This window comes from Ambystoma mexicanum, chromosome 2q (genome assembly GCF_040938575.1).
Source record: "Ambystoma mexicanum isolate Mex_15411 chromosome 2q, UKY_AmexF1_1, whole genome shotgun sequence".
NCBI lineage: Eukaryota > Metazoa > Chordata > Amphibia > Caudata > Ambystomatidae > Ambystoma > Ambystoma mexicanum.
The window spans coordinates 582,263,888-582,288,890 of record NC_090924.1 but is presented as its reverse complement, the minus strand read 5'-3'; the positions used below and the strand labels follow the sequence as shown (position 1 = coordinate 582,288,890).

At 44.2% G+C, this 25,003-nt stretch overlaps 1 protein-coding gene across 4 annotated transcripts in view; it reads right to left on the bottom strand.

Annotated features, from left to right (window-relative positions):
* Positions 1-25,003, bottom strand: part of XYLB (xylulokinase) — a 1,749,028-nt gene that overhangs the window by 321,686 nt on the left and 1,402,339 nt on the right. For all 4 annotated transcript variants that reach the window (XM_069647728.1, XM_069647731.1, XM_069647730.1 and 1 more), the window contains one exon: positions 18,409-18,467. In XM_069647728.1, coding sequence (XP_069503829.1) covers positions 18,409-18,467 — 59 coding nt within the window. The remainder of the gene's footprint in view (positions 1-18,408; positions 18,468-25,003) is intronic.

Below are 25,003 nucleotides of genomic sequence, written 5' to 3'. Positions count from 1 at the left end.
TGTGTGAATGATTGGCAGATAGGAAATTAAATTCAGTGGTTGAAAGCAAGAAATAGCTGTTTTTACATGTGGTGAAATTGAGCCAAATGCAAAATTGCAGCAAACATTTCAGTGCACGGAAAACGCGATTACAGAAAAACTATAATATATTCGTATGAAAGCCGAGGAGGTTAGCTTCAAAATGCCATTTAAATTATGTTCCTACCATGTACGGTTCAAAAGTTACAGAGGTTTTAGTAAAGGTCAATTTTTCTCAAAAAGGGTCAAAGTTTTACAAATGAGATTGCACTTTTGAAGATTTACCAACAAGGATGGGCTTATACTAAGGGGCTATGAAGATGCAAGATACCCAACAGCCAGCCACCAGAGCAGCGGCGCCTCCGCTCTGACTTTTTCCACCAGGACACTTGACTTTCTTCAGAAAAATATCAGCGCACAGATGATTATCACTACCATTATCACAGGATTATATGGATGGGAGAAGGATTTCAGGATGGACAAAAGAGATTCTAAAATGCAGTTATGGATATGTTGGAATGGGTTGGATTGGATTACTTAATACTAAGAGGTTGGTTATGGACAGTTCTACGTTAAATACTCACAACTATGGTTTGGAATGGGCCCGTCAGAGATCTGGTCAAATGTTTGGCTGGAATTCGCTCGCCACCGGACAGGTCTCAGGCGCTTGGTTCTGCTCTCAGCAAGGAACTCTGGTCTGCACAGCCTCTTGGAATGGATCGGACAGGTTCTAGGTTACAGCTCTGCTCTACTGATCTGGATATCGGGGTTCTAACAAGGGCTCTTAGCCAGAAGCAGCCAAAACAGCACAGCCAGGCTGTTGAATTGGTTAGGCCCCATGGAAGTTTAGGGGTTAAAATCAGGTTACAAGATTTTAAAGGCCCGCTGAGAAGGGTTCAGCTTTTTGTCTTGGGCCTCTGCTTCAGGGTTCTGGAGTCTAGATCTGGGTTCTTCCTGCAGAGCGTTTTGCCGGTAGATCAGTGATGAGTGAATGTGTGTGTTTCTGGGACCTCAAGAGTCACTATTTATCCATTTTCGAAAGGGGTGGGGAGGCTGATTATTCTATGCCCAACCCTCTAAGAATCTGATAGGTCAGAGAATTCCCTCTCCCCTGATTTGAGAAAGGAACAGTGTGTTATCATGTGTCAGAGTGACACTGTGTTTATGGTCCAGAGAAAAAACCCTGCCCTTTGTTTCTACCCAGAAAATCTATTTTTCCGAAAAACCTATTTCCAATATCCCCAACTTGTTAATAATACATATTTACATTACAGATTAACTTAAGGTACATTTCTGTCAAAGCCTCATCTTCCTACGAGTTTTGGTTCACAAATGACAGTTTTTCGCACTTTTGGGCGGTTACTCTGTGTCAGTTCTGTACCAATTTACATACATGCACATACCATCTGGACATATCCCTGTAATTTTTCATATTCCTAACATAATCACAATAGCTAGAATATGAACATTTTCGTGGTTCAGTCTCTGAATATCGCAGAGATCCCAGATTAGTTTTAAACTGTGAGCGAATTTTCATTTTTAATAATCTCTAAATTCCATATTTTTATCAGTTCAGCATAATTTGCTATTAATCTTTTTCTCAAACATATTTTCTGTGCTTTCTGAATCCACAACGGTTTGTCTCCGCCTCCAAGGTCTTGGCTGGGCCAGAGAGTCACATGGGCTTGTCTTCCTGGGCAGTTGGTTTCAGTTCACACCCGAATTAGTATTTTCTTTCAGTTCAATAAGCCCATTGTCTCTCTACCAGAGCAAGTCTCCTCCTCTTCTCATTAGCATCCAAATGAGATATCCTCTTCTTTTGGTGGGAAGGAAAAGGGTGGTGTGTTCTCAGTGGGGGAAAACCTCTTTGAAGTTTTAGCTGAATCAGGTTACCTTACAGTAAATTGTGACATTGTTCCTTTTGAAAATTAAAGTTACAAATTTAAAATAAGCAAACATATCTTCAATTCCAGTCTTTTTCAATATGAAAATTAATAGTGGCAACCTATATTGCATTTGATGGAAGTCTCTTCTTTACCCACACTTAGATTTTGAGACACAAGTTTAACATGACAGGTTTAGAGATCGCCAGCTTCTGACAGAGGCGAGTAGCGGTATTGCGCCTATTTTCAACATATTTCTCCAAGCACAAGCATCTTTAAATGTGGATTTTCTTCTGATAAATGTACTTCTGCTGATATTGTATTTATGTGCATTCTTGAAGTAGAATGATGTTTAACATCCAACAAGGAGGTTGGATCTTTTGTGTGGTTTGTGAACCATGATTTTTGCAAATTTGACAAACAAGAAAAACGGATTTCCAAACAGCTCTTAGTTTCTTTTGCAATCAGCATTGCTTTTTCAAGTAGTTTCAGGCTGCTCTGTGGGTAGCCCAATGGTGGGGTTTGGCAGTGGTCTCCTGTGTTACCACTCACATAGGCAAAAGTGGATTGGCGGCCTATTTTTCAGGTTTTTCATGCACACTTCTGGGTGATTTTAGCGTGCATAATGCTTTCCGGCTGCCATTCTGATGTTCCTGATGCAAGCAGCGCACAGGAATGTTGCAGGGCCTGGACTAGTGGGTTAAAACATCCCACAAGCCATACAGGAAACACCAGGATTACAAGGATGCTGGGCGAGACCTCTGCTATTGATATATGGATGAGTTGCCACCATTACAGGATGGGAACAAGGAATGGGTGACCTGAGACCTATGGGTGTGCAGTGTGTTACAATAAATAAATAAATAAATGTTATCATGCAGTGGACATTTATTGATGAAAGAACGAGTAGACGTATTGCAAATTGTAAATGATGGATGCCTAAAGTCATGGGCCAAATATTCCAAGTTACTAACATCAGTTGAAAATTAAGCAGGGCCAGTGTCCATAATAGCTACAAATAATGAAACAACATGCTTAAGGAATAAAGGCCTGGTTCTAGTTGGCGAAAACAAAGGATGTAAGAAAACGCTCAAAGTACCAGGAATGAATGGAGGAACTGCTCTGCTAATGGATTGCTTTTGGGCCTTGGATCAGAAAGCTTATATGCAGCTGCCTAAAAATTGAGGAGGAACGTGTTCCTTGTTGGTCATACATGTTCCTGCATTAGTGATTCCTCAAAGTGACCTCCATATTCAAGAGTTTCCAAAGATGGATACACACCAAAAAAGAAGAGGTTGCTCAACCTCCTTCGGCATAAGAGGGAGAACTATTTCTCAGCAAAATCAATAGCAGCCTATGGCGATATTCCAGCAGAGCATACATTATTCAGCAAGACGGCAGTGATATTTACAGCCATATTCATGCCAGGAATGCAGACTGCAGTAAATGCAAAGTGGTTCCGGATCACTAGGTGGGAGCTGCTACAAACAATAAACACGACAATAAAAGGATTTAATGTGATCAAAGAAGAACTGAGGGCAATCAGGCTCATGACCCTCCAGAACAGGTATGTCCTGGTCTTATTTACAGGAATGGAAGGAGGCGTGTATGCCAAGATCGGGATTTCATACTGTACATTCATACCTCCCCATGATGGAGAAAATTGAGCCCTGACAGAAGCAATAACTATGCTGACAACTCTGCATACAAAGGTGGAGGATGAAGTTGATGAGACAGAGGAAGATGACTGGTTTTCGTCTGTGTTTTCATGGATTCCAACTTGGCTGGTAAATGCCTTCAAACTACTTGGAGTGATACTAGTGTTGGTATTATTAGGATTCTGTCTTATAAGGGTCATTATAGGACAATGCAAGAAGACTGCAAAGAAAGCTATTGGGATGAAGATAATAACTGATGTGAATGGTGACCTTACGCCACAGACTAAATACACCACCTGTGAGAACATGAAGAGTTTGTTGGCACACCCAGGGATGAAGTTTTATTACCCAAAAGGACGTTGGGTATTCTGTCAACAAACTGGAGAATGCTGTCACATGACCTGGAGTGTAGATGAACATATAAAGAATGCAAGCGACCTGAGGGGGTGGCAAAAGTATGGATTCTGAAGAAACCAAAGTATGTAGAAAAGATGAAGAAGATTGAAGAAAGAGGAAGTAGTGGTTGAGGACTCGGCCAGACGGGGCAATGTAGACGAGCAGACGTGTGTCACTGATAGACTACGCCCCCTCACCTCTGTCATCCTTGAACACCAGTAGGAGAGCCCTATGTGTGACACCAGGTATTGTCCCAATACTGCAACGACTGTATGAGAGACGATATGCACTCGGACATCCGTATGAAATGTATTTGAACTAAAAGGGTGTCGTGGGAGGACAAAGGCAGTGAATATGGCAAGGGAAATGTGCACAAGATCACACAGTGAACAGCTTTGGGTCAGACAACATGCACTCAGGTACCAAGACATATGTACACTAAAACCCAGGATGTGCAAGTAGAGTGTGATAAGCCTACTAATATATGAAATGGGATGTGGGGCAAGTGCTAAGAAGCTCCTTATAATTACAAAGAAAGTCGGCAAGCTCCTTACCCACAATTGCTGTTACAGGTACTGTCAGCGCTAAGCCCACATACAGGGCAGGCAACAAAAGGATCTGTGAGCTCACACCCTTGATGGTATTGTATAAGGTAACTTAAAAAAAATACTCACGAGGACGAGAAATACCACCGGAAATGTCAGTGAAGCCCACAAATCCTGTTGATCAAACAGCGACCTAGAAAGGCTATATCAGCAAAGGGGGGATAACTTAATACGTTAGACTCCTGAGAAAGGACAAGCAGGAATAGGGATTACAGAATAGTGAGGAAAACATAGGCATTCACACAGAACCTGGCTACAACAGCACACCACAAGTGAAACAGGAGATGGGAGAACCTCTACTTCGCTGACAAAGAGGAAGTACCAAAAATAATAAACGTAAAGTGTGTCAGCGGAAAAAAAACAACAAGTTATGGAGGAACCCGTCTATGGAACTAGGAGGGGGGCACCCAAATTCAGAACCACAGATCAAACCATACCAAGAGCAAAGAAATTTAGAAACCATAAATGTTTTATTTGTATTTCATTATATGTTTAAAATATACATATTGAATCATGTTTTGAGCTCATTATCTGAATAATACCATTTAATTAGAAAATTGAAAAACACAGTACTTTTCTAAAAACACGACTGATAATTCAGTCAACGCTAACTTGATGTAGCCAAGCAGTCTGAACGTCCTGAGAAAGGACAAGCAGGAATAGGGATTACAGAATAGTGAGGAAAACATAGGCATTCACACAGAACCTGGCTACAACAGCACACCACACCTCACAATCAATAGGGAACAAAGGAAGAAGAGGGAAAACCTGGAATAGACTCCAAGAGACAGAGGGCCTAATTCGGAGTATGGCAGTAGGGGGTTAACGGCACCGGTAAGGATTGCCGGTGCCGTTAACCCCCTACCGCCATATTCCGAGGTCCCTTAGCGGGTGCCACCAGGAATGGCTGGTCTGACCAGCCGTTCTTAGTGGAACCCGTTAAGGGACCATGGGAGTTATTAGCTCCTTCCCCATTCCCATTGAGCCCTATGGGGGCTCAAATGGGAATGGGGAATGGTTTTCGGAATGGGGATTTACCGGGTTCGCATAGGTCGGAATGTCCCGGTAAGTCCCCATCCGTCTACCCGGACACGGACCCGGGTTTGGAGGCAGCCATGGTGCTGTTAGCGAACAGCACCATGGCTGCCTCCAAACTCAGAATGACCCCCAGTAAAGGAACAGGAGCAGGGCAAAACCTACACCGTCCCCACCCAAGGAAGAAAAGGCAAACTGGGACAAAATACTAAATGTATAAATGAGGAGTGACAAAAGGATCATGGTTTCACTGATGAATAGGGCAAATTCAAAGGAATAAAGAACACAGACAAACTGGGCTGCACAGAAAAGGGAAAGCACTGAGAGGTGCTGACTGCGAAACAGAATCAGGCTGAAAGGGGAGTCAAGAAGCTGAAATTACTAATAAGCACACTAAATTCTAAATCCAGGGACAAGGGAACAAGACATTAGAAACTAGAAACTATAGATTGAGCTTAGAACCAGGCACAAGGGACCAGTCAGAAACAGAAACACTGCATCAATGACCAGTGCCGGACTGTGGCAAACATAGGCTTTTAAAGCTGGCTAACAAATACACTCTTCAGGTGTGCTGCCTGCTGCACCTGCCAGCCAACGGTGCTGCTTATCCTCCAACCAATCTTGTCCTGCAAGGGTGGAGATGAAGCAGTGGGCCAGGTATTCGGGGAAGCATAGTCTTTTGATTAAAGCTTCCCCGGCTGCCCGAAACCTGGAATGGATCCGGAAGTGAAGTAACATGGAAAATAAGGATTTAGTGCTCCCAATACACCACAGCACTGTCGCATAAGGTTCCGAAGAAAAGTCCAGTAGGGAATAAACAGCTCATCAGGTCCCCAAGTGGTGGTAACGGGGGCGAATCGTGACAAAGGGTAGTGGGAGATTTGCAGGAACCACTAAGTTTTGAAGAGCTGTAAAGAAAATCTGACAGCTGCAAAGTGACATCATGAAAGAAAAGACACAAGGACGCACTGAAATGATCTATGAATACTTAAAGAATAAAGATGCAACTGAAGTAACAAGAGAAACATGTAATTGAATAAGAAGAAACCCTGTCCACCAAAGAAATAAGTGAAAAGAGGCAAAGTGATTGTATATACGCAGAACCACAAGGTAGATGAGACATATAGAAGCTTGCTGCAGTAGAAAATGTAACGTGACTAAAGCGACCATGAGAAAAAGAGGAAACACCCAAAAAGACTAAAGAGAAAAAAACATATGGCATATTTGAACAAATTTAGGCTGTATGAAAATCTCATATAGCCTAAAAATTCAAACAAATATGGCATACAAACCATTACAGTGAAGAAGGGCAGTGAGGGGCTGTGGGGGTATCCCCCGCACTCTTCGTCACTGTAATGTGAGCAAGGGTTGCTGAGGTGTACCCCGCTCCCGTCTCAATAAAGTTTTTTTTTTAAAAGGAAAAGCGGACCGTTCACGCAAGTGAAGGGAACCAGTGTCACAAAGGGATGCTGGAGACGGCAGCACACAAGGAGGTGTGCCTCCCACAAGTAAGTAAGGGTGTGGGGGCAAGGGAATAGTCTGAAATGTTCAGGGGAGAGAAAAGCGAAAGTTATTTTCAGTAAAATAGCTTTAGGTCTTTTCTCCCTCAAGCATTTGAGCTTCGTGAACATCACGGTAAATCAGAAAAAGATGGACGCTGGACTTATGCTGAAACAAATCAAGCTACTTCAGAGACAGACCAGGCCTGCAGAGTCAGGAGACACTGGAAAAACAGCTTTGTGTGGGAAATAAAGAGGAGTCTATTGGCCTGGGAATAAGGATGCTACATCAAGGAATAATTGCAAGGCACAAAGGGAGTCAGGAGGATAAGCCATGTGCATAATAAAACATCTGCAATTGCCAAGTACTGGGCAGTCAAGGATGCAGAAAGCTCATGTGAGGAAGAGCAACTAAATCTCCAGATGCCAAGAGGAATAATGACACCCAGCCTAATTGAGTTTTACTGGCTAGTTGTGTCGGAAGCGGCCTCTCTCTCTACGTACACACGAGAGTACGAACGTGAGGTGCGGCTTGACACGCCCCTACAGGTCCTTTCCTCTAATCTCAGCGGAGCGAGGTGGCAGCCGAGCTGAGTGAGTGAGGAGTGAGGAGCGGAACGCGGCCAGGTGGCCGATACGGCTTGGCTACGGGTCTTGTGTGGATCCACTGAGGCGCTGCCCTGGTCGCTCGGCGAGCACTGCGGTGGTGTGGAGCTGCAGCAGCGGAGCGGAGCTGCAGAGCTGCGGGGACACAGTCTAGCGGTGGGTGAGTTCCCTGAACATACTGGGGAACAGTGTGGGGGCCGGCCCTACCAGGTAGTAGATCAGACAGGGGCGTAGAGTGTCTACGAGCCCGGGTCGACTTTGGGGGCGGGACCCCACGGCCGGATTGTGGCTGGTCTGGTTGCAGACCACTCCGGTCGAGGTTACAACTTACTGCCCCCCACGACTTTCTCAACACCAGTTGTCTGGCACAGTTGTCTAGAGCCTGGTTGGCCGAGTGATTGCGGGTGGCCTTGAGCAACTTCCCATTGGCGAAATCTTGTTGTACAGGGCCTGTCTGTCCATAACTTTGGAGATGAATAGGGAGTAGGTAGTAACACTGAACTTAGCCCATTGAGCCCATTGAGGCTAATTAGCCCAGTATAGCAAATAATTAGTGTAACACACTAACAGTGCTAAGTTAGGTGGATCTACCGGAATAGCCAGCCCTCTGCTATCAATCCAAGCGGATAATACCTGGAGACTGTGGGCTGAAGCCTTTGATCCAGAGATAGAACAACAACAGTGTGCTAGTGGGAAAATAAAGTGGGCGAAACCCTGCAAACTGTGAGTTGTCGTAGCGAGTGGTCTTGGTACTCGTAGAGAGTCCACTTGAGACGTCTCTAATGCAATCAGACAAGAATCTTAATTATCCTGTGTACAACTTAAGGAAGACCAAGTCAAGAACAGTTGCTTGGGGTCCTGCTAACAAGAAGGCTGAGATGGATAACCTGATGCCTAAAATAAAAGCAAAAAAAAGCTCTCCGATCAAACAAGGTGTGATTACTTCCTTTTTCCCCCCTCGAGAAATAAACTCAACTACAATTGAAGAAGTTGCATTCGACCAACGAGACAATCCTTTATTGAGTATATCTAATTTTGAAGACATTGACAATAACTCACTATTAGACCTATGTTTAAATATCCAGAGAAACATGACACCACAACCTGAAGTAAGATTCAATAATTACAGCTGTCTACCGACAGATAAACCTATGGACATAATTTCAGGGACTTCCACGGTCAGAGATCGACCAGAGAGACTCTCCGCATCTCCTAATTTGGCGTTAGCCTCAATGGAAGATGACCCTGATGAAATAATAGACCGCATAGATAAATCTAGTACAGGGCTAGCCGAAATAGCGGAGATTCAGGCATCGGTAGCCTCGCTGCAGTTCGCACTTAAGATCTTGCTGAAAATGTCGGGGCGGATCCTAGCCAATATGGACATCCTCATCAGGGGAAATAAGGAGAGAACGATTTCGGTTGAAGATGTGGAGGCAAATCTATCTGAGGCAATCCATGCTACTAGTGAGATTGATAAGCAACAAAATTTGGAGATCAACGAGGAGTCAGATAGACCTGATCCATTCTTTTCCAAAAAACAGAAGCGTTTAGCAAGAAAAATAAACAAGGGCAAAAAAGTCAGCGCTACACAACCAACATCGACAGAGAAGAATGAGAGGGGAATGACTACTAAGAAGAGTAGGAAAAGAGTCGCAAGAGCCAAGAAAAGAAAGGCACTCGCGATGGATATTTGACTAGCTGGCTTCTCCCCGAACAGGGACCGACAGTGGACCATGAAGAAAGTGCAGAGATTGTGGAAGAGACGGAGGCGAGCCATGGCAGTGCAGTAGATACAGCCATGGTAATCAGTCAACCGACGGTACAGGAAGATCTACCCCTTGAAGTAACGGGCACTTTGGTCAATAAGAATGAGAAGAAAGGCAGTCGAATTTGCCTTATTAATAATCTATATCAGAGTAAGGTTAATAAATGGCTATCGCGATCAGAGTTTTTGATATTCTGTCCCTCAACTGCGGGTATTAATTTCAGATGACTTCCAATTCATTGAACCACTGAAAGGTCCGAATCCCAATGTCTCAGCCATCCACTGTAAATTTGCAGCCACGGCGGATCTATTAAGAAAGTATAAAGAGGAATTAAAATCAGTAGACGTGGAAGTGGATGTTGATTTAAATGAAATAGACCCCAGCTGCCGGGAGGAAGAGGTTGCCATTGCTGTGGATACAGTACCCTGCCCCAAAATACAGATGGATAAGAAAATAGAAGCGTCTGATGTCCAACAGGTTTTGAAATGGCTGGCCGACGCCCTTCCTGAGATCTTAAGGAAATCATGAGATCTATCTGTTGTATCTTGGAACTGTCGGGGTTTTATGCATTTACTCACACCAGAGGGCTCTACGAAACTGTTTGACAAATCTAGTTGTTTCTGCCTGCAAGAGACTTGGACATTGGACCCTTTGGTATTAGATGGGTACACGCTGTTTCATGCTGCTGCAAAAAGAGGCCTTTTGGTGGATTGGTGATAGGAGTGGCCAATACCTTGGGCTCCAGGCAGATTGGTTCTAACTGTGAAAACAACTTACTCGCAGTTGAAGTGATACTTGAGGACATAGATTCTGTTTTCTTTTTTGTTGGTAAATCTTTACAATCTACCTGGAGCATTATTAAGCGAACATTTGCAAGACTCATTGCAGGATGTGTTGGCAAATTGGTCACCTGTAGCTACTAATTTGGGAGTAATGGTTGTGGGTGATTTCAATTGCCATATGAGAGGACGGGCGTGTAAAATGCAGAATCCTAAATTGAAAGAGAAGAGCATTATGCTGCATAACAAAAAAGATATTGAGGGCAGTACCTGGGAATCCCTGTTTGAATTATGGGATATGATAATGCTTAATGGCAGAACAGCTAGTGATCACCCTGGACAATATACTTGGTCCAACGGTGCTGCTAACAGCACATTGGACTATATATATATATGTCCAGGGCTTCAAGAGCAGATTGACGATCTGATAGTTATGCCCAACGTGTGGAGCGATCATGCCGCATTAAAATGTACAATGAGTATTCCTCGAAAGCAGCCCTCAATTAGCAATATGGGTATTGTAAAAGTCAATAAGACAGGAACCAGGATTTCCTGGTCAGATAAGAATATAGCACTTGCGGCAGAAACTCTGGGAATAGTGGTGCTTAAAGAGCTACATAAATTCAATGATATGTCCATCAATTCCATAGAAGACTGGATTAGTGCTTTTTCAGGTAAACATGCTGCGGCCCCTATGGGGTGTATGATAAGTAGTGTGGGGAATAAACTACCATTCGATAAAACAATCAGAGACATGAAGCGTAATCTTAGAGCTGAGCTTCGCAGAGCTAAGAAATCAATGGCCCCAGGGGAAGCCTATTATCGGACAATTAGAGTGATTAAAAATAGATATAGATCGTCCATTAAGGAGAAAAAAAGGGCGGACAAGGTTCTTACCTGGCAAAGATTAGTGAAGACCGTATGCGAAAAGAAGACCCGTAATATCTGGTCTATCTTAAGCGAGGCTCAGGGTACACAGAGGGGGGTATTGGTCAATCCTATTGAAGCGAGAGTGTGGGTCACATTTCTAGAAAACAGAAATATGGTGGGTGAGGAAACAACAATACTGGGTAGGCCGCCTTGTGAGGCCCCATTTTCCGTAACGTACGAGCTCATTTTGAATAAAATCAAAGAGTTAAAATCATCAAGAGCACCGGGACCCAACGGTTTGGCTAATATTGTCATGAAAGTATACCCAGAGTTCTGGGCAAGTTTGCTAAATATCCTGTTTCAGAAAATATTAAAGTCAGGTAAAATACCCTGCTCATGGCAGACGGCAATATTAATTCCAGTTTTTAAAAAGGGCGATAGACTCGACCCAGGCAACTATAGGTTGCTTTCCATGCTTGATGCCACTGGAAAGATATTTGCCTCACTTTTGCTCAAGGAGTTACAATCCTGGGCAGAGAGCAGAGGAGTATTGTCCAGATTCCAAAGTGGGTTTAGACAAGGTTACTCCACTGCCCATAACATCATGATTATGGATATTTTGCGAACCAGAGCCTTACGAACTGGATCGGTCCCGCTCTACGCATTATATATAGACTTCACAGCGGCGTTTGATTCCATACCCCGTAGTCGGTTATGGAACAAACTGTATACAATGGGTTGTCCTGATGGCCTAATATACTATTTAAAACTCTTGCATTCAAACAATTCAGTTAAATTGAAATTAGATCAAGATGGCCATACAACTCAAAATGTTATACAAAATAGGGGTGTCAAGCAAGGATGCGTAACGGCTCCTTTAATTTACAATCTATATACCTATGACATCCCTGATGCATTAAATAAGGTGAGAAATTGCCCGCCGAAAATTGGGAAAGCTAGCTGCCCAGTACTAGCATACGCCGATGATTTGGTGATATTTGATCACACCATCAGTGGGATGCGAAGATCTGCGGTCGCACTATGGGAATACGCTGAAGAGAATGGCTTAAGCATTAATCTAGGAAAAACAAAGATTATGAGATATACAAGAAAAAAGGTCTCCCGCGTGCAACTCACAGTAGGGGCAGTGAACATTGCATATGTCCCTCGATATTGTTATTTAGGCATCGACTTTGAAAATACTGGGGATTATTTGGCATGTAAACAAACACGCTGTATTAAAGCTGCACAGTTGACTGCCTTATTTTATAGATTTACGATCAGCCATAGCGGTTTTACTCTATGGGGTATAAGGCAACTCTATATATACAGGTGTTCGCCCCGGCGATAATATATGGCCTGGAAGCACTATCAGAGTCTGACCTTAGATGGCTACAGATATTAGAGGGTAAATTTTGGCGACGTGTGCTTGGTCTACCTCCCTCTATTCCGGTGGCCATCATCAGATTAGAATTGGGTCTAACCTCCCTAAAGGCATTGGTGTTAAAGAAGAGAGCCGCGTTATATCTCAGAATGGCTCGAGATACAAGTAATGACATATTAACAGCGATACACCAAGAAATAATAAAGGAAGGATCGACCTCTTCAATTGTAGATCAGATGAACAATCTGTTCTCCGAAATAGGCTGGCAATCCAGAGATGGTAAATACTCAGATAAAGTAAACAGAGCATTGAGTAAACGTATTGATCTCTGGGATTGGCTAGAGAATTTTGGACATCTTAAGAGTTTGAGCAGCTACCAGTTTGTGCAATATAGACTATTTGAATTTAGGAAACCCCAGAGATACATGAATATCTGTCCATCTATTAGGCTTAGACGGTTTATACTACTGCTTCGCCTAGAACAACTACCTACCCTAAGCAATACGGGGAGAAAAGACAGAATGGCCGCCGAGGAACGTATCTGCCGATTATGTAAAGTGCATAAGCAATTGGAGACTGCAAAACATTTGTTGACTGAGTGTTCGGAGATGGTTGGCACTTTTATTCCCCTTCTTGGCAGTTATGTGCATGAAACTACATATATTGGGGAAGCTCTGTTTTGGCATCATTGCCTCAACTCCAACAGTTTACGTCTCTTAATAGCTCTGTATACTATTTGGTTGCAAATTGAAATAAGATTGGGTATAACTCTGTAGAGGAATAGGTTTTATGAAAGTAATTCTTATACAGAAGGTATGAAATTTATATATATCTGTGAATAATGTGAATCATTTGTTTTAAAATAGTATTTTGTATTGCAATTCATGTATATTTAAAAATTGTATTTGAAGTATGTCAGTATTTTTATCATGTTATTTATGTTAAATTTGTGTAAAGTTTATAGTTTAAACTATAGCACAATAAATATTAAATTAAATTAAATAATAAAACATCTGCAATTGCCAAGTACTAGGCAGTCAAGGATGCAGAAAGCTCATGTGAGGAAGAGCAACTAAATCTCCAGATGCCAAGAGGAGTAATGACACCCAGCCTAATTGAGTTAACTAGCACTAAATAAAAGGTCAAAATGGACAAAATCGTGGTATCCTCACACGTGATTCAGAAGTTGAAAACAAGGGCTATTTATTAAGCTCTAGATGACGATAATGGTGTACCTACACTACCTAAAGTCCCAGAGCAGAGAACAGACTGCAAGGTCAACTACAAAGAAGCCTTGGCTTAGGGCCTGACCGATTAGAGATGATGGACTCATTTGGCAAGCAGGTAGTAGTCTGACGCTGTTCCCTGCACCTGAGTTTTGTTTTGCTTACGTGCTACTAACGAGCTGAAAGTCCAAGGTTGAGAGAGAATGCCAACCGATAATAGGGGTCTATGTACCAACATGCTATACAAAGCTGCACAGGCCAATCCGCTGCTGTTATTCTGCTATAATCCCTCCCTTACGTATTTAGTGGTGGATTAAGGCGCACCCATCAGATAAGGGACATCCAGTAACATTATTAATACTTATGACATATAGGTACAAATTTTCCCTTAACCAATCCCTCCCCTGAATAGGTCTTAGTGTTTTCCACGTAGGATGACGTCACAGTTTACCCCATTTGAGGTATAAAGCCTTTGCATAATTGAAACTTAATTGTGAATGTGGGGACTACAATTTGTCGTTCGCCAGATTACCCTACTTTATTGAGCTGATAATAAAGTAGTATTTTGTCCTATTCTTTGAGTCTGTCCGTTATTTGGGTCTGAGATCATTATTGATAATTCCATTGAGCGCATGAGACACTCCAAGGGGCTAATGCACATAATGGTGCAAGTACGTGGGCATTTAATAGCTGTGCCTGGCATACGCCTGATACTTATACTCAACTAATATTTGTACCAGGTCAAAGATTGCCCTGATACTATTAGTCCGTATTAGCCTTACAGCAAACTTTGTCCCAGTAGAAATATATTTTACTTTTACTATTTATATCATGCAGACCATGGACCCATAGGCTTAAGGGCGCAACAACAATAAACAGAAGACAAATAAAAAAGAAAACATCCAAACCAAGGCCATCAGATATCATTGAGCAAGGTTCAAGCAAACAGAGGAGTTTTAAGTTTCTTCTTAAAGAGTTCTATGGAATTTAAACACCTAAGTTCCAATGGCAGATCATTCCAAGCTTTGGGAATGCGTTCTGAAAAGCTCCCTTTGAGGCCTTCATAGTCCTAAACCTAGGGAGAGCGAACTGATCTGAGTTACTCGATCTGAGGGTTCTCGTATATGTTTTCTCTTTCAAAAGAACCTGGAGATATACTGCCATCTTGCCCTGTCGAAATTTCTGAGGAATAACTAGGAGGCGAAACAGGAGCCTTGATTCAACGGGAAGCCAGTGCAGAGCGCATCTAGCCGCTGAGACTTGTTCTCTACGGGTGATTCCCATAACCGCTCGCACTGCCCCATTCTGTATAACCTGTAACCTGTTACAATCTGTTTTGTTGATGGCACACAACAGACTACAACAGTAATCGATCTTAGCACCCACAATTGCTCTGGCCATAGTCTCTGCATTAGCCTGGACTATAAAGGGTTGAAAATATGCCAAAAGCTTAATATAATAAGCTGATGACGACACCAGGCTACAGACATGTGCTTTCATATTTGAATGTTGGTCCAAGAAGACACTGAGTGTCTTAACCCTCTTTTGAGAGATTATATTAGAATCCTCAATATGAACTCTTTCATAAGCAGGATCCAATTTCTGTAGCATATTTGGGGTGCCAACAATCAGCAGCTCAGTCTTGTCTCTATTCAGAGCCAAGTTCTTTTGAACCACCCAACCCTCAATCACGGTGTAAACCTTATTCAACTGTACTTCATCAATTTCATGTATCCTCGAGCTAGGGATGACACATTGCATGTCATCAGCGTAATTCGCTCCAAAAGAGCAAAGAAGAGTGCCATAAAGATGTTATACAAGCAGGGTGAGATACATGACCTCTGAGGTACGCCACATTTCAAGGTTATGGCCGGTGCCACTGCCTCCTCATCAAAAACTCTACTGTCCCAATTGCTTAGGAACGAGGATACTCATTGGGCCACTGCCAATGGAAAATTGGCTACGTCCTTCAACCTGGTGACCAGAATGGAATGGTCCACCAGGTCGAAGGACGCCGACAGATCTAACAGCATCAAAATAGATGCCTTACCGTTGTCCATGTGTTACAGAAGCCTGGCCTTAAGTTCCAACAGTGCAGTCTCTGTCCAAAATCCCTGCCTGAACCCAGGTTGATGGTTATTAATGATGGAAAATGTATTAAGATGATCCGAGATTTGGACATATGCCACCTGATCCAAGATTTTAAGCAAGAACGGGGTATTTTTAATAGGTCTGTAGTCGAGGGGCATATCCGCAGGTAACCCAGGTTTTTCAAGGATAGGGGTTATCCAGGCTTTTTTTTGTTGTCCCTTGGGTACTGAGCCTTCCAAAAAGGAGGTGTTAACAGATGTACAGATAGCGTTAAGCAAGATGAGCAGGCAGGTTTTGATATTAACAGCCGAGCAGGGATTGTCTTTACACCTAGTGGCTTTTAACTGTTCCACTATAGTAGCGAGATCTGACACTGTTATGGCCGAGAAGGTAAATTTAGGGATAAGAGGGCATCTCGAGAAATCCCCATTCGCTCCCACTCCGGATACCTTAGGTTAACCCTATTTTTTATTGGCAGTATCCGCCTTAAATCCATTCGGTTTGCCTCGCATGGCTTCCTGAACCGCAGAACACCATGCCGCATCCTTAGCTGGCAGGCCCGAGTCGTGTGTGTACAGAGTTTCCTGCTCTTTTAGAATCTTGAAAAGCTCCTTCACATCAGAGTGGGCACTCTGTATTCTTGTATTAAAGGAGGTGTTTTTTTGCATCTACAATGGCCAGTGTATATTCTTTGGCCGCTCCTTTATAGGCTACCAAAATTGAGGGAGTATGATTATATTTCCACTCATCGAAGTGTTCGAGTGTAGAAGCTTTGAGTCTCTTAAGTTCCGAGGGGAACCAGGAATTATTTTGACGAGAGAAACTGCAACATCTCCTCAGGTGAATTAGCATTAGAGAGTATCACAATAACAGGACTAAGCAGGGCTTCAATACAATCCAAAGTGAGATTCTTAAGGTTTCTAGCTAGAAACTCTTGAGACATCCACCTTTCATTTTTAACGGAAATTCCGCCTGCACTGTGAAATGCGCGAAATAGTGGTCTGACCAAGGGCAGGACAACACTTGAAAATCTTTGGAGGCAACATTAAGAGTGGATACCCAATCCAGGGCATGCCCCTTTCCATGAGTAGGAACATTAATCTTTTGATCGAAGCTCAGATTGGTCAAGGACACGTCTAACTCAGAGGCTAAGTTATCTTTGTCTTGCCCCAACCAAAAATTATGATCCCCAAATAACAGAAAACTATTATTAAGTTTCAAGAAAGGCAGAAGGAAGTTCAAAAGTGCAGCTGCAAAGTCCTCTGCCGCAAAGGGGGGGCCTATAGATCAGGTGAACATTGATGGTAGATTCAGCATTGAGTCCTTTTTTAATATATTTGTACTCTATCCCTTCAGAGAGTTGTCCTTTGATTTCCCACACAGTAAGCGAGGATCATGCATCCCCCTCTCCCATCCATCCTTTCCTGTCGTACCATACAGTACCCTTCTGGGATGGCTAAGTTCATAGAGGGACCCGCTGCACTATGACCCCAGGTCTCATAATGGCACACACATCAATTTCATTATCTTCAATGTACGTGGACACTTCGACCCATGTTTCACCAAAGACCTACTGTTTAACATCATAAAATTTAAATCTCTGACAGGAATTATCTTACTTCTGGTGACGGGGAAAGTCCCCACTCGTCAGAAACAAGGCCATCAATCCTCTGAATGATGGCGATTCACCCGGGGAAGGAGTGCCCCGCAAACGCTGGGCATATCCCCCTTGATTCAATTGTGCATTAAAGGCACATTCTCGGGTGCCACTAGAATCCAGAGCAACCCGTGACTCTACTGTTATGTTAATGGGGGAAATGGGTGTCGTCTCAGTTTGAACAATGGTACTCCTGTGAGGCGAGTCAGCAACAGAATCTTGCTAACAGCCAGGTAATTGCGTAGAGATAGTATAGTCAGGAGTGGTGTTTACATTACTACCTATCATTCGACTCATTATACTCCAGGGGTCGGCCCTTTGATCACTATGAACGAAAATATTTCTTGCAGCCGCAATAGCGACTAAAACTTCTGCAATACCCATGAGGCGGCAATGTGAGAGGAGCTAGCGCCTCCTGCCTTCTGGCCCTTAACAGACGGCTACAGATGCGTGGGTTCTCACGCCTGATTTGCACATTTCTATGGCGAGAGAACCACAAGCGGTCTAGGCAATGTAGTTCAGTGCGCGGCACCTGGCAGCAATGCGCTTTCGGCAGAAAATGAAAAGCAGTAATATACGTCTGCTTGCAGTTTAGATCACAATACCTCCTAAAATGAGATAGCGTCAGATGGCGTGGAAACTAGCCAAAACTACTGTATAAAGTAATATAAAGGGGCACAGTAAATCTTAAATAACAATGGACTAAAAGCACAATCTTAAAATCAAAATTCTAAGAGACACAAAGCTAGAATCTGCAATGAAATGCTAAAATCTACTATTAAAATGCTAAAATCTTCAAATTAATACAGGACAAGCTAAAAAAAAAGCTGCAAATTTGGTGGAGAGCATAGAGCTCAATGCGCTAAGCATCCTACAATTTTACCCGCTAAAGAACAAACGTGATTTTCTGAAGATTCAGTTGCCATACGCACCTGCAGTATTTCTTGATTACAAGATGCTCCGCCGGTAGCTAAGATCCGTGTCCTTGGCACTATGATAAAAAAAGAAACAAAACTTAACATTGATATTACAAAATACAGCAATATGTTAGCAGCAGGAAACGACGGCTTTGATACTAAAGGACTCATTATGAGTATGGCTCTAACAGTAAAAACATGCACTCATTTCAATTTCACTTGTTTTTAAAATAACACCGCGTTGCTGCACAGTCTAGATAGAAAGTACGTCAGGGCAATTTCCCAGGTGTTCCCAACCCATACAGGGTAATTCATAGAATTTCGTAGAAAAGTGTTGCAAGCGGCTGGCGCAGAGTGTCCGCGTGCGACTGTCTGCGCCAGCCGCGTGCGCTAAAATCGATTTCCGCGCACAGCGCATTCATGGATTTTCGCATCCAAACCCAGCCGTGGCGCAGCGTGGCGCAGCGACCCTGCAGCAGCGCCAGTTACGCCCCCAAGAACGCCCTCGCGCAAGGAAAAGCCTTCAAAATCCCCAAATAATCGCAAAGGGCTGCGCTAACCCTGTGTCATGCATGCTGGTCGCTACGCTCGTAGGACAGCGAGACCGTTCTACTCCAAATGGAGGCTATTCGATACGTTACCGGGAAAACGACGTTTACACTTTTCACGTCGCTAACTTCACGTGACTTTTGCTTCGTCACGTGAACTACGGTATCACGTATTTAAGCAGCGTAGAAACTTCACTCGCTGCTTCTGATCGTCTCTATTGGCGTTGTGTAGCTGAACCTCTGATCTACTTCCTGGCATAATCCTACAGCTACTTTTGGGCCTTCGATAGCGTGTGTTCCGCCACACGCTGATTCCTGGAGCTATCCCTTCGCGTGATAATGCACACGCGTTCTCTGTCTTCAATTGCGGCTGGCCAAGGCTGCGTGAATCCGGCCCGCGTGTAAAATCCACACGCGCTCTTTGTCTTCACACGCGGCTGGCCAAGGCTGCGTGAATCCTGCTCGCGTGTAAAATCCACACGCGCTCTTCGTCTTCAAGTGCGGCTGGCCAAGGCTGCGCGAATCCTGCCCGCGTGTAAATCCACACGCGCACGTTGTCTTCACACGCGGCTGGCCCAGGCTGCGCGAATCCTGCCCGCGTGTAAAATCCACACGCGCTCTTCGTCTTCAAGTGCGGCTGGCCAAGGCTGCGCGAATCCTGCCCGCGTGTAAATCCACACGCGCACGTTGTCTTCACACGCGGCTGGCCAAGGCTGCGTGAATCCTGCCCGCGTGTAGAATCCACACGCGCTCTTCGTCTTCAAGTGCGGCTGGCCAAGGCTGCGCGAATCCTGCCCGCGTGTAAATCCACACGCGTACGTTGTCTTCACACGCGGCTGGCCCAGGCTGCGCGAATCCTGCCCGCGTGTAAATCCACACGCGCACGTTGTCTTCATACGCTATTTTCTTCTAACTCCTGCATCTGTGGAATTAACAGAAGGATTGATCCCTAAAGTGGGAAGGAAGCCTTTCAAGGATCATTGGAAGTGACTTTGAACTGAACTTTGGACGCTATCCTGTGGTGAATTCAACCCGTATCTAGCGTGAGCCTCGTTCCGTTCGGGATAAGTCTCCCTACTAATTTTCCCTTCCCTGTCGTTTTGTTCTTCATTTCAAATCCATCAAGAGACTTCTGGATTGTTCTACCCAGAGATACAGGTCAGTGTGATCATTCCTGTCATTATCTAATTCATCATACTCAGGTTGGAGCAGTTATTCATGATACTTTAATTTGTCCTAGGCTGGATTACTATACCTTACCCACGCCCTTTCCAGTGATCCATCGCTCTGCCTGTTTTATCAGCCAGAGGGTTGTATCATTTGGAAGGTCTTTGTTGACTTCACGACTATCAAGTCGGGTGAACAGGGATCCGGAAGACCCTACCTCCTGTATCCTTTTGAGTATTGTATCCTTTTCAGTTGATACTTTGGTACATTTCTGACAGAATCAGAAGCCATGGAGGGTACGGATCCTTTAACTGTTTTGACACAGTTGATCAACGATTTGAGAAACGAAATGGTTACTGCACAGGACATGTTACGGCACCGTATGGACGTTATGCAAGACGCCCTACATGGTAGTCCTCAGGGAGCACAGGCGCCGATGGCTACTGCATCTGGATCTGGGACTACGGCACCCCCACAGGAAACTATTAATGTGGTTATGCCCACTCAGTTTCCCTTGGCCCCTCCGGAAAGGTTCACGGGTGATCCCAAAACCTACAGAACCTTTGTAAATCAGTGCCGACTCCATTTTCTTTGCCGTCCTGCATCTTTTCCTGATCTAACCACAAAAGCAGCCTTCGTGCTTTCCCATTTAGGGGGCACAGCCGCTGCTTGGGCTAACCCTTTGTTGGAAACTAATAGCCCTTTGTTGTACGATTGTGACGATCTCTTGACTGCTATGAGTAAAGTCTTTGACATGCGTTACTCTACTCAAGCCACAGATCTAGAGTTGCTTAACCTACAACAGGGCAGCCAACCCCTTATGTCTTACGTTGCCCGGTTCAATCAACTGACGGCGGAAACCCAATGGCCTGACAGCAAGAAAACGGCTGTTTTTTACAAGGGTCTTTCTGAAGAACTGAAAGACGCCTTATCTACTGTTCCTGTGGTTCCTACGGGTTTCCCAGAGCTGCTCGATTTGGTTCTACAAATCGACGCCCGAAGGAATGCTCGAAAGGGAGAGAAAAAGCCCTTCATGCCAGTCTCGGGGCGGTCAGAGACACCAGCAGTCGTCTCTAACGACCCTGAACCCATGCAAATAGGCGCCGTGAGAGGCCGATTGTCCAATGCAGAACGGGAGAACCGAAGAAAAAACCACTTATGTATGTACTGTGGTTCTTCCGAGCATTTATTGGCAACATGTCCTAAAAAACCCGTCAAGCGTGCGGGAAACGCCAAAACTCGACATTAGCAGGAGTCCCTATGTCGAGTGTTTCATCGGACTCCAGTACCATTCCTAAACATGCACCTGTAATAGTTCAGGTGACGTTACATTGTGATGAGCGAGAAGTGGTTTCCAAGGCCATGGTTGATTCTGGAGCCACCAGCAATTATATAGACATCACCTATGCCAAGAACCATTCCTTACCCCTTGTAAACAAAAAAAGACCTGAAACGGTGAACACCGTGGACGGATCTGTTTTAGTTTCTGGTATGGTAACCCAGGAGACGGTACCGGTTCAGATGACGTTATCTAATAACCATTCAGAAGAAATCATCTTCGATGTTATTGCTGCTCCGCAGTACGAGATCATACTTGGTCTTGCATGGTTAACCCTTCACAATCCTGCTGTTGACTGGGTTTCGGGATCGCTCCAATATCCTTCGACTCATTGCAATGAACATTGCTTTACCAGTCAGGAGGTGTCAAATAAACAACACATATTGGCCTCTATGGTGGAGGAATCTGCTATCAGCGTTGTACATCGATGCGACAATATAATACCATGCGAATACGCTGATTATGCTGATGTCTTTGATAAAGGCCAGGCAGAACGATTACCTCCTCATCGACAGTACGACTGTCCTATCGAATTGATTCCTGGTGCCAAAATTCCTACAGGCCGTGTTTATTCTTTAACACCTAAAGAAGATGTCGTGTTAAAAGAATACATTGACAAAGCGCTAGCAACGGGCTTTATACGGCCCTCACAATCTCCTGCTGCATCTCCTCTATTCTTTGTTCCTAAGAAAGAGGGAGACCTCAGACCATGCATTGATTACAGGGCACTCAATGATATCACCATCAAAAACCAATACCCCTTACCACTAATAAACGTTCTGTTGGATCAGTTAGGCACTTCCAGTTACTTCACCAAATTGGACTTGCGAGGTGCATACAATTTGGTTCGCATTCGTGAAGGCGACGAATGGAAGACCGCTTTTAAGACACGGTATGGTCTTTACGAATATCTGGTGATGCCTTTTGGTCTGTGCAATGCTCCCGCCACATTTCAATTCTTCATGAATGACATATTCAGAGACATAATGGACCGATTTGTGGTTGTCTATCTGGACGACATTTTGATCTACTCATCATCTTTATCGGAACACGTCAGACATGTTTCTACAGTCCTACAAAGACTTAGGGAGAACCATCTTTATGTGAAAGCCGAAAAATGTGTCTTTCATTCACAGGAAGTGGAATTCCTGGGTTACGACATTACCAATCTAGGTGCTCGAATGAGTCGTTCCAAGGTAAAGGCCGTCTTGAACTGGCCAATTCCACATAACGTCAAGTCACTACAGTCTTTCTTGGGCTTTGCGAATTTCTATCGCAGATTTATCCATTCCTTTTCCAAAACAGTAGCTCCTTTGACGGCTTTAACTAGTTCCAAAGTACCTTTCTGTTGGAACCAACATGCCCAAGCAGCATTCGAAAAGCTGAAGGAAGCATTTACCACTGCACCCGTGCTTCAACATCCGGATCCTGATCGCCAGTTTGTCGTTGAAGCGGATGCATCCAGTGTCGCTATTGGCGCAGTGCTCTCACAAGTTTGCACGGAAACCAAGGAGGAACACCCAGTGGCTTTCTTCTCTCGTAAACTCACCTCATATGAACGGAACTACACCGTTACTGAGCGGGAACTACTGGCTATCAAAGATGCCTTTCGAGAATGGCGTCATCATCTTCTTGGGGCCAAACAACAGGTGTTGGTGTACTCTGACCATAGAAATCTCCAAGCATTCAAATCCATGAAATGCCTTACGGCCCGTCAGGCCAGATGGCATGTCTTTTTTGCCCAATACGATTTCCAGGTCACCTATCGTCCTGCCCGAGAACATGTTAAGTCGGACGCTTTGTCCCGTATGAGTAAAGAGGCGCAGGAAGAAAAACAAGTACAGACCCAGCTGTTGGCAGATCATGTGATTTGTAGTTGTTCGGTTCAACCATCCTTAAAAACCGAAATACAAGAGTGGGTAAAAAACAATCCACAAGTAGTCCAGGATATGAATCTGGACGTGCATAACGGTTTACCATTCACACAAGGAGTGCTTTATCTACCAACTCCTTCAATGCGGAATAAAGCCCTCAAATGGAATCATGATTCCTTGATTGCAGCCCATCCTGGACGGAAGAAAACACTGGACCTGCTCAAAAGGTGGTGCTGGTGGCCATCCATGGCAAAAGACGTTATAAACTACGTATCTTCTTGTTCTGTATGTATCCAATGTAAAAATACACCTGGTAAACCAGTGGGCTTACTCCAATCCCTGCCTGTCCCTACCAAACCATGGGACATGATATCTATGGACTTTGTGGTGGAACTCCCCCCAAATCAGGGATATGATACCCTATGGGTCGTAGTGGATTATTTCACTAAATTGGCCCTATTTATTCCTTGTATTGGTTTACCAACTGCTACTGTTCTGGCTGAACTGTTCATCCAACATATATTTCGTTTCTTTGGTCTACCGTCAGTAATCATTACTGACAGGGGCTCGCAGTTTGCGTCACGCTTTTGGAGAGCTTTAACATCTGCATTACTAATTGATGATAGAATGTCCAGCGCTTATCATCCTCAAACCGACGGACAGACTGAAAGGGTCAATTGTACTATGGAACAATATCTGCGGTGTCTGTGTTTGCAATATCAATCGGATTGGCTCACGGTACTGCCGGCGGCTGAATTTGCCTATAACAACTCTTATCATAGTGCCATAGGCACTTCACCGTTCTATGCTCTCTATGGACAACACCCCCGATCAATACCTCTGGATTCCGGTCTATCCCTGGACACGCCTGCCGCAGGCCGTACTCTTCGTGATCTGAAGAGATTACAAAGAAAGGTGAAGCAGCAATTGGAGCAGGCTAAACGACGTGACAAGTTCTATGCCGATGCTCATAGGGTATCCGCACCTGTCTATAAGGCTGGGATGAAAGTCTGGCTATCCACTAAGAACTTAAGGATTCCAGGCAAAAAGAAATTGTTGCCTAGATACATCGGTCCGTATGAAGTGCTCCATGTTCTTAATCCTGCTGCTGTACGTCTGGCTTTGCCACAACGATGGCGGGTGCATCCTGTATTCCACGTCTCGCTCATCAAGCCGTTCTCTGACACTACTAGACTGCCTGTACGGCCTGTTGCTATTTCTGTGCGGGGGTCTGATGAATACGAGGTACAGGACATACTGGATATGAAACTCCGTTCTGGTAGACCATATTATCTGGTGGACTGGAAGGGCTATGGTCCCGAAGATAGGTCCTGGGAACCTCTTTCCAACATACATGCTCCTGCTTTATTGAAGCGCTTTCACACAAGAAGGGGAGAGGTTGTCCCTTTGGGGGATGGCACTGTCATGCATGCTGGTCGCTACGCTCGTAGGACAGCGAGACCGTTCTACTCCAAATGGAGGCTATTCGATACGTTACCGGGAAAACGACGTTTACACTTTTCACGTCGCTAACTTCACGTGACTTTTGCTTCGTCACGTGAACTACGGTATCACGTATTTAAGCAGCGTAGAAACTTCACTCGCTGCTTCTGATCGTCTCTATTGGCGTTGTGTAGCTGAACCTCTGATCTACTTCCTGGCATAATCCTACAGCTACTTTT